Source organism: Pundamilia nyererei, unplaced genomic scaffold (genome assembly GCF_000239375.1).
Source record: "Pundamilia nyererei isolate P.nyererei 1_Seehausen unplaced genomic scaffold, PunNye1.0 scaffold00050, whole genome shotgun sequence".
NCBI lineage: Eukaryota > Metazoa > Chordata > Actinopteri > Cichliformes > Cichlidae > Pundamilia > Pundamilia nyererei.
Genome location: NW_005187451.1, coordinates 3,282,483 through 3,295,168, shown reverse-complemented (window position 1 = coordinate 3,295,168; position 12,686 = coordinate 3,282,483). Strand labels below are relative to the sequence as shown.

The 12,686-nt window shown below is 42.4% G+C and overlaps 1 protein-coding gene across 4 annotated transcripts in view; it reads right to left on the bottom strand.

Moving 5' to 3' along the window:
- The window catches only part of LOC102196053 (pleckstrin homology domain-containing family A member 5), a 160,467-nt gene that overhangs the window by 28,297 nt on the left and 119,484 nt on the right, over positions 1 to 12,686 (bottom strand). For all 4 annotated transcript variants that reach the window (XM_005733217.2, XM_005733219.2, XM_005733218.2 and 1 more), the window contains 3 exons: positions 11,855 to 11,974; positions 8,200 to 8,253; positions 2,420 to 2,500 (listed from right to left, as the gene is read on the bottom strand). In XM_005733217.2, the coding sequence (XP_005733274.1) occupies positions 2,420 to 2,500; positions 8,200 to 8,253; positions 11,855 to 11,974 (255 nt within the window). The remainder of the gene's footprint in view (positions 1 to 2,419; positions 2,501 to 8,199; positions 8,254 to 11,854; positions 11,975 to 12,686) is intronic.

Below are 12,686 nucleotides of genomic sequence, written 5' to 3'. Positions count from 1 at the left end.
CTCTGTCAGTCTGCCCCAGGGCAGCTGTGGCTACAACTGTAGCTGCCTCCACCAGTGTGTGAATGTGAGAGTGAATGAATAGTGGTATTGTAAAGCGCTTTGGGTGCCTTGAAAAGCGCTATATAAATCCATTATTATTATTATTATTATTACTAGTCGACTAATCGTGGCAGCCCTACTACAAAGCATACAAAAGATGGATGTACCCTCTGGGCGTTAAAGCACACGCACCAGAGCCACAGACTTGTTTTCTGTCCTTCAGAGAAAGACTCCTGTGGCAGACGTCTATGGACTGCTTGTAACATGTCCTCACTAAACACATCCCCATGAGATTTACTATCAAATCTTATTCAACACAACATAGCGTTCATTCACTAACTTACTGTGTGATTTAAGATTCACCATAATCACCATGTAGTGTAGATTTTAGTGCTCCAGTAGAACCAGTCCATGTACCATTTACCTAAATGTGTCCTCCACTGCTGCGGACTTCAAGGAAGGAGTGTGAGCCACACTGTGACAGTAACTGAAAGGCTGATGATCATTTGATCCAGCTTCACATTTTAACTGGATACTTTATGTAATGGATCAGAAAAAAATGCCTAACAAATAAATGTCTTAGACGTGTGTTAGGTAACAACAGGAAACAGCCCACGAGTCTGTCTCCTGCTTCACACTGAAAATCAAAAATTCTCTTAAAGTTAAGAAGTCTCTTAGAAGTTTAAAAAACAACAAAAACCTAACATCACCTGTAAAGCTCACTGACTAACATTTTCTACCTGTTTGTTTAGTTTGTGCATAAACAGAAATGTAAAATTACCAATCTGTGGTCTCAGGGAAAGCTCAAGTGTGTTGAAAACATCCCTGCTCTAATGATCTCTGCTGCTGTCACTGCAGATCCACAGTGCAGTGGTTTATAAATTCACGTAGCAAGCAAATGGCTACTAGTTCCTTTGGGGGTGCATCAAAAAGGGCATGTGCCAAATCAAGCATGTTGTGGTCTCGTGACAAGGAAAATTTGAAGGTACCATTAACTGTGTGCAGAGTAAAAGCGTGATTCCCAGATCACGAGAGATTCTACTTTTACTAATGAGTGACTAAAGAGTGGAACCAAGTCCACAGAGATAACCCCACGCCATAATCCCCCCTCCACCAAACTTGGCACAATGCAGTCAGACAAGTACAGTTCTTCTGACAACAACCAAACCCAGACTCGTTCATTGGCTTGCCAAATGGAGAAGCATGATTCATCACTCCAGAGAGCACATCTCCACTGCTCTAGAGTACAGCGGCAGTGTGCTTGAATGCAGCTGCTTGGTCACAGGAACCCACAGGAAGTTCTCTGCGCTCTGCTCTCTAGCTAAGCTGAAGTTTGGAGGTCTGTGGAGGTTGACTTAGCAGAAAGCTGGCAGCCTCTGTGCACTATGTCTCGATGCACGCTCAATCATCCAGGCCCCATCCTATCACAGTACTAAAGTGGACTTCACTGAGCTCCTGAAAGCAACCACTCTGCATGCCTGGTGGTTGACCTTATGAGCCTGTGTAAAACGATTATACATGAATTCAGCGGTTTGGATGGGTTAGTGAAGTCTTTTGACAATATAGAGCAGTTCCAGCTTATAACTCAACCTAAAACATCGACTGTCCTGAGATTGACCAACTGTGTCCTTCTGCTTCTACCCATGTACAGATTCTTTGGTATTCTTGTAAAGAAATCTGACACGGTTTCCTGAAATGTCATGTCAGTTTTTAGTTTTCAAAAAAACAAACCTGTAATACAAACACATTAAACCAGTCAAGCATTCCCCAAGTAAACCTCAACAATAAACACTGCTGTGTGACGGGAGACGCCATCGCTCTGACACTCATTGCAGCCACAAATCATGCTCAGTTCCAGGTGCATAAAGAAAGGAAAGCAGTGAAATGAGATGTGCAGGAAACAAAAAGAACGTCACATACACTTCAAACATTGCAATAGGTGAAACATAGGAAGGATCACTGTGGAACAACTGACAGATGAACTGACTGCATCCAAAACATGATAACTAGGTTAACAGTGGAGGGGATGATGTGGATAGACAACTACTGGAAACATCTGGCTTGAGTCTGCTCCCCCTCATTCAAAAATATAGAGTTCTGCAAGAAATAACTTGGACGTAAACTTTGGATAAGAAAACCAAACGACCAAGATTTATCAGCAGCAATAGTTTCATAAATGCATATTCCTCTAAATGTTTGATATTTCATGTTGAGAGGGGATTTTTCACTTTAAAAATGAATAAATAAATGACTTGCTGAACGAAATCGTGCAACTTTGGTGCTCCAGCATGTAAAGATAAACTGAAGGTTGACTGTGTGACACGTCCCTAACGGAGATGCCTGCACAGTGACTCAAGCCAGAACCTGCCTAAGACCTTACTTGCTGGTAGAGTTGTGGCCTTGGTGCAGAGTTCTCAATCATAGTGTGAATCATGAAGATTAGAGGCTCATTCTCCTTCGTCTAGCGGAGCGCCGTGGAGAAAGAAGATACAGTGATGTAATAACACAGCTATAACTGTTGCTGGAGGACGAAATACTGTTTAATAACTGCTTTGTAAACAAAACTGGAAGACAAAAAGTAGGATAAACACACCTGTGACAGTTTAGTGTTCTGTCACTCCACCTCTGACCTTATTCTAAAGCCTTTCTGATCAATCCTAACTCTCACCTCAAATCTATAATAACCTGCAAAGAAATGTCAGGTCATGTATACAACCAAAGAGCAATATTTATGATATTTCTCCAAGGAGGTGCTTTTGGATTTTTAGATGTAATTAAAAAACAACAAGTCTTCATTGAGTCAGTGGTTTCTAGGTATGACCAAGGACCAAATGATATTTGTCCCAGGTGAGGTACTGCAGTTCTCCCATAGGATTGACCTAATCACAGATTTAATGCACATACACTATGTTGCCAAAAGTATCTGCTTGCTTGCACTCACAGGCATATAAACTTGAGTGACTTCCTATTCTGAATCCATAGGGTTAAATATGATGCCAGCCCTCCCTTTGCAGCTATACCAGCTTCTGTTCTCCTGGGAAGGTTTTCCACGAGGTTTAGGAACGTGTTTATGGGAATTTTTTGGCCATTCTTTGAGATGTGCATTTGTGAGGACAGACACTGATGTTGGACTTGGCCCGGCTCGCAGTCTCTGCTCTTTTTCATCTCAAAAGAGTTCTATCAGGTTGAGATCAGGACTCTTCAGTTAATCTCTTCCATAACAAGCTCGCTCACTAATGTCTCTATGGACCATACTTTGTGCACTGCTGTGCAGTTATAGTGGAACTGGAATTCTCAAACTGATCCCACAAAGCTGGGAGCATGAAACTGTCCAAAATGTTTTGGTGTGGTGAAGCATTAAGAGTTGCTTTCAATGGAAAAAGGAGCTGAACTCCTCAAAAAAAAAAAAGAAAAAGAAAAAAATCCCAACTTATATACTTATATACCCCATCTTACAAACTTTACGACTGGTAAATGCAGTCAGGCAAATATCGCTCTCCTCCATCGGACTGCCAGGAAAAGTGTGATTCAGCACTCAACTGATGCTTTACATTGCACTCGGTGATATAAGGCTTGGATGCAGATACTCGGCTATGGAAACCAATTCCATGAAGGTTTTAGACACTGTTCCTCAGCTAATCTGAAGGTCGGAGGTCTGTAGTGACTGATTCTGCAGAACACTGGTCATTTCTGCACCCGCTGACCCTACTCTTTGATTTTATGTAGCCTCTACTTTGTGACTGAGTTTCTGCGATTTCTAATCCTTTTCACTTTGTTCCAATAGCCCTAACAGTTGACTGAGAACTATTTAGCAGCAAGGAAATTTCACAACTGTACTGGGTGCACTGGTGGCACGATATGGTACCATGATGGAATTCACTGAGCTCCTTAGACCAACCCATTCTCAAATAGTCTGCATGCCTGTGAGCTTAATCTTCACACCTTTGACCACGAAAGTCACTTTGATGATTTGGAGGGGTAAATGGTAAATAGCGCTTTACTAGTCCCTAAAGACTAAAAGCGCTTTACACTACAGTCATCCACCCATTCACACACACACTCACACACTGGTGATGGCAGCTACATTGTAGCACAGCCACCCTGGGGCGCACTGACAGAGGCAAGGCTGCCGGACACTGGCGCCACCGGGCCCTCTGACCACCACCAGTAGGCAACGGGTGAAGTGTCTTGCCCAAGGACACAACGACTGAGACTGTTGGAGCCGAGACTCGAACCGGCAGCCTTCCAATTAAAAGACAAACTGCCAACTCTTGAGCCACGATTGGTGTGTCAATACTTTTGGCAATATCGTGTAGGGTTTAAAAATTTCCGTACAATGAATATCAACTTGCAAAGACAATGAACATCAGTTTGCTTCGAATTTCAGCAGCATGAAAGTAAAGACATGTTATACACCAGCAGTCCCCAACATTTTTTTTGCACCACGGACTGGTTTATGTTCGACAATCCAGTCTGACGTCATCAGCTGTGCCTGGGCCCAGACTACGATGCAGCTACCAAAGTCAAACAAACACTGCGGCATCACTGAGAGTTAAAAACTGTAAATTCTTTCATCTTTAATGAAATGATCAGTGGCAATAAAAACAGAGAGGCCGACAGTGAACACTGACTGATTTTAGGGGCTTGTTCAAATTAAATGGAACAAGATACAAAGTATTAAAACATGTTAAAAACACAGCAGCCTTAATAAACACAGAGGGCCGGGAGGCAGGATTCATCAGGTCATCACTTAATGACCAGATATTTTCACGGACCGGCCTTTAAGGTGTTGCGTATAAATACAGCAAAATAAAACTAGTACCGGTACCAAAAAAAGAAGATTTATTCATAACACACGTGAAAAGACCCAGGGAAACAGAGTTAACGATAAAAACCGCTAGAAACCCTGAAAACCATAAGTTTCACACCAAGCCTCAACTCTCACGGCCTGGCACCAAACGACTCACGGACCGGTACCGGTCCATGGCCCGGGGGTTGGGGACCGCTGTTATACACAGTGTATCAGAGTTTTTAGAGGCCACGATGCAAAGCACCTGCCCATAAAGCTTTCTAGGGTCCATTCACTTCTGTATTAGATGTTATACCCTTTACATTTCTATCTAAAGGTAGAATTTCATGTAGTTTCATGTTAAATAGTCATGTAGACAATTCAGACTCTGATGTGGTTTCCTTCTCTTTTTCTTTTTTCTTTATGCTTGTATAAAATGTGGTGTGAGGCAAAGATAAAGGCAGAGAATAACTAAGAAAACTGAAAATAACTCCCTTCCACAAAGACTATGTTTTCACAGAAGGACGACCTTTTCAGTACTGAGCAGTCCTGTTCAATAATAGAGGGAAGGCTAGTCCTACCTAACAGGCTGAAAATAAACAGCACATTTTGATGCCTGATCCTGGTATGACATGTGCAAACTGCCAACAGATTATGTTTTCCAGGAAGGATGAGCATGCTGAAGAAGAAGAATGTGCTCAGAGATGTCAACGTCCTGGCAATCTTAAATAGCCCAGTGTGTGCAGGTCATGAAAACAACCTGGTGATAAATCTCACTACAGGTTCAGACTTTTTTTTAAAGAACTGAAATCTGGAATCAAAGTAATTAAAGAGAATCCAACATAACTGCATCACAGTAACAACGTGCTTCTTACAAGGAATACGTTAACAGTAGTGTAGTGTTTATAGTGTAGTGTTTATAGTGTAGTGTTTTTAGTGTAGTGTTTATAGTGTAGTGTTTATAGTGTAGTGTTTTTAGTGTAGTGTTTTTAGTGTAGTGTTTATAGTGTAGTGTTTATAGTGTAGTGTTTATAGTGTAGTGTTTATAGTGTAGTGTTTATAGTGTAGTGTTTATAGTGTAGTGTTTATAGTGTAGTAGGGCTGCCACAAACGATTATTTTGATAGTCGACTAGTCAGCGATTATTTTTGCGATTAGTCACTAATCAGATCATCATCCATTGGACGTAAAACTACAGCTTATTGCACCAGCAGCATCTGCTCTTATATAACTATCATTAGCTTACAGCTTTAAGTGTTTAAGGTCTGTGCTAACTAACAATAAAGACAAGATGATAGTTTATTAAATTTTAATGAAATTTGCAGATTGTTTCGGTGAAGTTTAATAAACTCCTTGCTATCTAAAATATAACAGGACACCGGAGTAAATTCTGGAGCATCTCACACTTCTGATAATCAGCTGTCTGCTTGAGTTTATTCAGCTGTGTAAGAACTATAACTTTAATCTCAGCCAAACCGATTTACTCAGGAACAAATAAAATACTGAAAAAAGCCAAACAATAACATTTTTAAGTTATCTAAGTGACTCATATATCATGTTTAACCTGAGTAGCGAAAGACAGCGGTGGGTTTGAAAACGATTTGCCGGGAGTCCGGTGTTTTCACGGCTCTAGTGAGCCTAGCCCCCGGCTAACTATCGAGCTAGTGGGTAACAGACGTCTCCGAAAACGTCGGAGCGCTTTTGAAAATATGTGGTGTCTTGATAAACTGAGCAGATATTTGAGGTTTACACAGCTACATTCTCACCTGAAAATATGTTAAACGTTTATTTTGTGACCCAGAAAGAATAATAAGAGTAATATTAAAACTAACTAGCTGCTGCCATTGGTGGAAACTGAGCAGAACTGTCACTACCCGATCGGTACCCCGCATGCGCGAAAGGTGTCTACTTCCGGTCGAAGCGTTTTACGATAGTTACGGGTCAGAGTATCTGTTAAGATGTTAAGAATAACAAGTATCTCTTAAAATGTTTCCGATAATGAAACATTTAATATAATGTAGACAAAAACAAAAAAGTAAAAAGATAGTGACAGATCAGGACTCTCCGATCCTTACTGCGCATTTGCAAAGTCGGACCGTACAAATCGGGTCTACCCGATCCGTACCGCGCATGTGCAGGGGTTTTCTTCTTCTTCTGTTCGTTTAATGGCAGTTTACTCCCCAGTGTACGAGGATACCGCCACCTGCTGACCGAGCGAATAAACCTTATTATAAACTGAATTAGCGTCATTACAAACGTGTGTTAAATTTGATTTAGTGATAGTCGAGTGTGTTTATGCTTGTCTGTGTGGAGAGGATTGTTGGAATAGTGATGATGATGTGTGCTATCACTGTCAATTGTCAGTAAACACTTCATCTGGCTGATGAATCTTCGCGTGACATATTACAAAGTCAGTATTATTAACTCTGTCATTAGGCGCCATTCTTCTTATTTGACGGTGTTGTTGTTCAATCGGGGGACGCTCTCTGTTGAGGAGAAATGCAAAAATTTGTTGCGGATACGGATTATCCATTATCCAGTCAAAAAGGAGGCAGAGCTGTTGAGAAATGCTAGGAGCTAACTGGGCGCTAACCGTGTCATTCAAATATATTGAATGTCGCAATGTTGGCAAAGAGAGGAAGTGACGTAAGATTTGCGCATGCGGGGTACCGATCGGGTTTCCGGTACGGATCGGGTAGTGGCAAGGGCTGCGCTATGAATTCTGGGACACAGCTTCTTCTTCTTCGGGGTTTAACGGCAGCTGGCATCCTTGTACATGCAGTGCTGCCATCTTCTGTTTCAGTCCGTTATTACACTCTTAAATCCTGCTACTTATTCCTGCGTCTTTTGTGATCTTACAAAGCTTCAAACGACGCGTCGACTATTAAATCAGTCGTCGACGATTTTGATAGTCGACGTAATCGTGACAGCCCTATAGTGTAGTGTTTATAGTGTTTATAGCTTCACAAACTGCGGATTCAAACAAGTAGCTGCATTATAATATAGACTTCATACTCATATATGATTCGCAACCAGTTTCAAGTCTTTGCAAGTTGAGCTTCAAACTTCATACATACTTAACGTCACTGAACCCAACAGCTATCTACAAATTAGCCCACTGAACAAAGCATTGGGCAAAAGTGCTACAAATGCTGCAGGAAGTTTGTAATGCAATTTCAGCTTCAGAATGAAAGATTCGGAATAAACACGCAAAGAAATAAAGGATAAAATAGATCATTGTAAATGTGTGTACATTTACAGAAGATTTTCTGGAAACAAGCAAATGTTCTCTTCCAGTAAGTGAAAACTGGATCTTCCCATGACTCACAAAATGTTTTATTTGATTTAAGACAAGAGGAGCAGAGTGCTCACCTGACTTTCCAGGTATATAAGGTTCCTCTGGAGATGATGGAAGAGAACATCAGTCTTCAGTAGCCAAGAAGGAAGGAGAGAAGAAATAGGAAAAGTTTGGTAGACACATTAGTACAGAGGCAAAAGCAGGAAAGGAAAAGACAAAGTTACAGAGGAAGAGTTCACAAAAACAGAAGAGAGAGAGAATGACAGCAAAGAATTTGAATCTTAACCTCAGTTTATGTACAATCGTCCCTAAATATCATTATGGCTTCGTTGCAATGATCAGAGTAAGAATTTAATAATAGTTGGTAATGAGTAATCAGTAAAAATATCACTCAACATAATCTGTATGAATCTGCATGATAGAGCAGGCACGCAGGACTTCAGTGCAGACGGTCGTGACTCAGAATTCGGTGAAACACGGCACAAACATCACCGAGGTCTATATCACACGCATTTTTGTAAAAACTTGGAGTTGCAGTTTGTCAGGAGCATTCTGGACTTTTTCTTTAACTTTCACATGGTTGTGACATTTTTTCTACCGGAGGCATGTGCTAGGAGCATAAACGACTGTGGCGAGGTGGCAGCTGGGTGCCCCTTCATACCAACGCAGAGCTTTTTCATTCTTCACCACGGCTGACATGTTGGAATCAGCAGTCCAACTCCATCCTTTTCAAACTTCAAACAAGATCCAGCGCCACATTAAATCAGGCTATGGCTTTGCTTTGGTAGGCACACTCTCTAAATTTAAAACAGGTCTTGACCTCATCTGCCCAGTAACAAGGTGACTGATGTAAAAATGTACAAGTCACATTTTATTGTCTTTGGGAATGGGAATGTTCAGCCCACTCATTGGCCAGATGTGTCTGGGGCGGCAGCAGCAAAAGTAAACACAGGAAGAAGGAGAACACAAAGCATTTACGTTCATTTGCCGTGATCTATAGTTCTTTCCTGCACTGAGAATACGAAGCATATTTGGCTACGGACGTTTTTCGCTCAAACGTGTAATTTGGATCACTTGGTGTTTCGTTCACATTCGCACCATAAATGCACCAGTCTGGAGTTCATCTGGGACCGTAAGGAGAGCGTCTTCCAAAGCATCTTGGTATGGTTGTTCTGATCCACAGCCCAGCGCCATTTCTGTGTTCACACTTGCACAAACCAACTGCAGCAGGGAAAACGAAGCAGAGCTCGATTTAAACCGAACAAACACAAACTCGCTCAGCAAACTGTCCACATAAGTCATTAAATTAATATTATAATCTGATATCTATTTTTGTCATGTTCCTGGGTCCGCTCTCCAAATGTTTGTGGCTTTCTCGTGTTTGTTTCGCTCATTCCTGATGTGTTTAATGTTTCATGTGTTCTTCCTTAAACCTCTGTTATCGCTCTCGTAGACTGAGTTTAGCATTTTCATTGTTTTCTGGTTTAGTTTCTTAGTCAGATCCTGCTTGTGTTGTGTTCACGTCTGTGTCAGTTCTAGCTTCCCTTTCTGTCCGTGTTCTTCACTTCCCATCTTATTTTGCTTGTCCTTCGGCTTGCGTTAAGTTCTGTCCTGCTGTCACTTCAGCACTCCAGTGTCCCACAGCCCTAGTGTGTGTTTTAGCTTCTGTGGATACCCACACTTGATGAATTAATGACTCTTCTTTAGTTTATCACAGTCTGCATTCTGGGGCCTCACTCGCCTCCCTCACAGTTTTATAGTTTGAAACACTTGAGCTCAGGCACCGCAGTAGGTTCAGGCCTACAAACTAAATTCACGACATGACGGTGGAATATCTGTCACGCCATCTCCACACGCAGCGTGGAATAACTTCTTGATCTTCAATACATAAAAGAAGACAGATACAACATACATACTGATGGGCTCAAAGCAGCACGTCATGCACGTGTCGTGTGACCATCACAGCTAAATACTAAATACTTTGTTTTAAAAAGTAAAACAAAGTATTCCTCTGTATTTGAATTATGAAGGGATTATGTTCCTGAATGTTTGAACGTGAATTCTTTATGTTCAGAATAACAAAGAAAATGAAATGATTTTACTGATTTTAAAGTTTAGACTTTGTGTTAAACCATGTAAGTCAGATATATGAGTTGTGGGTGAACATCGGATGATTACATGTCAACAACTTTATTAGACGACCAAAATGTGACGATGTGACGTCCGGTGAAGGAAGGTGGAGGACGGGTGAGCAGGTGTAAATGTGGGGTGTAAAAGAGATTCTTCCTTTAGTCTTCTGTGCAATGAGCAGTTCAGAACATTGGATCTAAACAGGTCACCGTTTAAACTCCCCGCAGAGATGCGAGAGGGGGAACCGAAGTCCAACCTGTGAACTCATTAATCGACTTTGGGATTTTGTCTTTTCATCAGCTCATTTTTGCCATGTTAGATGGTTGAATTGACCACATCACACTTCGACTGAATGCTGCTTTCCTATTGGGTGATTATCATGGGGATAAGTGCATCTTTGGGCCTAGTTGAGATTCAAGATTCTTTATTTGTCCCGTGCATAGTTATACAGGTGTAACACGCAGTGAAAGGTGACCTGATACGCTCCTCTGTGCAGAGAAAAAAAGAGCCTATATACAGTGAATGAGTATATACAAGTGGGTGAGTTATGTACATTATATAAATAGAAATAAAATAAAACAATCTGGATGTGCTCATCGATCTCCAAGCTCTCCTCACCAAAGACAAGAACAAACTCAGCTCAGAGTTAGTCAGATAAGTATTCAGGTGATTTGATGATTGTTTTGTGATTTTGTTTGTTTGCTTCATCTCCTGTGAAACTTCTTTGATAACATTTCCTGCAATTAAATTGTGGAAATGGACCTTTTAAGCTTTTGTGAAATAGTAAAGGTAACAGTCTGAGCATTATTCTTTATTCCTGTAAATAGCTCACACAGGCTGGCCTGGCAGTCAAAAATAACCTTTCCTCGGAGCCTGCTGTCAATTCTACTAAAATAATCCCAGAAATTACAAGTGCCACGATCCATGGGGGAGCTACAGGTGGCACTGATAGAATTTGGCTATTCAGGTTTCTTTTCTTTTGTCTGGAGGGAAGACACCTGGATGACTCGGAGGCAGTTAGGACTGGGCGACTGGACAAACCCATCCACCATTAATGCCACAACAATACTCCACAGTGACACTGTTTCTTTGTGTTTAAATAAAAAAGAGGTAAGCATAGAGTGAGGGTTAGGGAGGTGAGTCAATACAGCCGGCTGACTGCCGTCTAATTCCATGAACATGAAGACCAAGTTTGAGGGACCTCGTGAAACAGTTTTGAATCATTTGACAGTCAGTATTTTTTGCTAGTTTGTGTCTACGTGCAGCACCAGCACAGTTTATCCACGCAGCTCGCTAATCTTAGAACTATCGTCTTTTGTCAAAATATGGTCACAAAAGTCAACGTAGCCGTGGTTACAGGATAACATCGAGCCATCAAGATGCCAAATCCAAATGATGGAGGTGACATCTTTTACATACAGTCTATGATTTAAACCAAAACACGAGATTTTTCCAAACCGAGCAGACACGACGTCTAAACCAGACGATGAATAGCGGTCCTCTTGCAGATACATACAAATGCACACAGTGTGTGTTTTGACTGCTTGGCTGGGAAAGCACAAATACGTGCATGCACAAACACATACACTCAGAGCTGACCTTTGCGTTGTGCCCTTCCATACCAACGGCCATTAGCTGAGCTACTGTGTGTTCCCGCAGGCTGTTGAGCTCCGCCTGCTGCCGGCGAAGCTTGATCAGCAGCAGTGTCAGCTCCTCCGGCTGCACAGAGCAACACACAGAGAACCACTGCAATGCATTTCTGGCTCATTTGCTAGAACAAATTAAAGGCAACTAATTAAACACAACTTCAGAGCAAAGACCAACACACACACGCGCGCACACAAACACACGCGCGCACACAAACACACGCATGCACAAACGCGCACACACAAACACACGCGTGCACAAACGCGCACACACACGCTCACTCACACGCACACACACAAACACACGCGCGCACACAAACACACGCGCGCACGCACGCACAAACGCGCACACACACGCTCACTCACACGCACACACACAAACACGCACGCACACAAACACACTCACTAACACACACGCACGAACGCGCACACACACAAACACACGCGCGCACGAACGCGCACACACACACTCACACGCGCCCGCACACACACACAAACACACTCACCACACACGCGCGCGCACACACACAAACACACGCGCGCACGCACACAGTCACTCACTCGAACGCGCGCACACACGCGCGCGCACTCACTCGCACGCACGAACGCACACACATACACAAACACACTCACCACACACACACGCTCACTCACACGCACACACACAAACACACGCGCGCACACAAACACACGCGCGCACGCGCGCACACACACGCTCACTCACACGCACACACACAAAAACACGCACACACACACAAACACACGCACGCTCACTCACACGCACA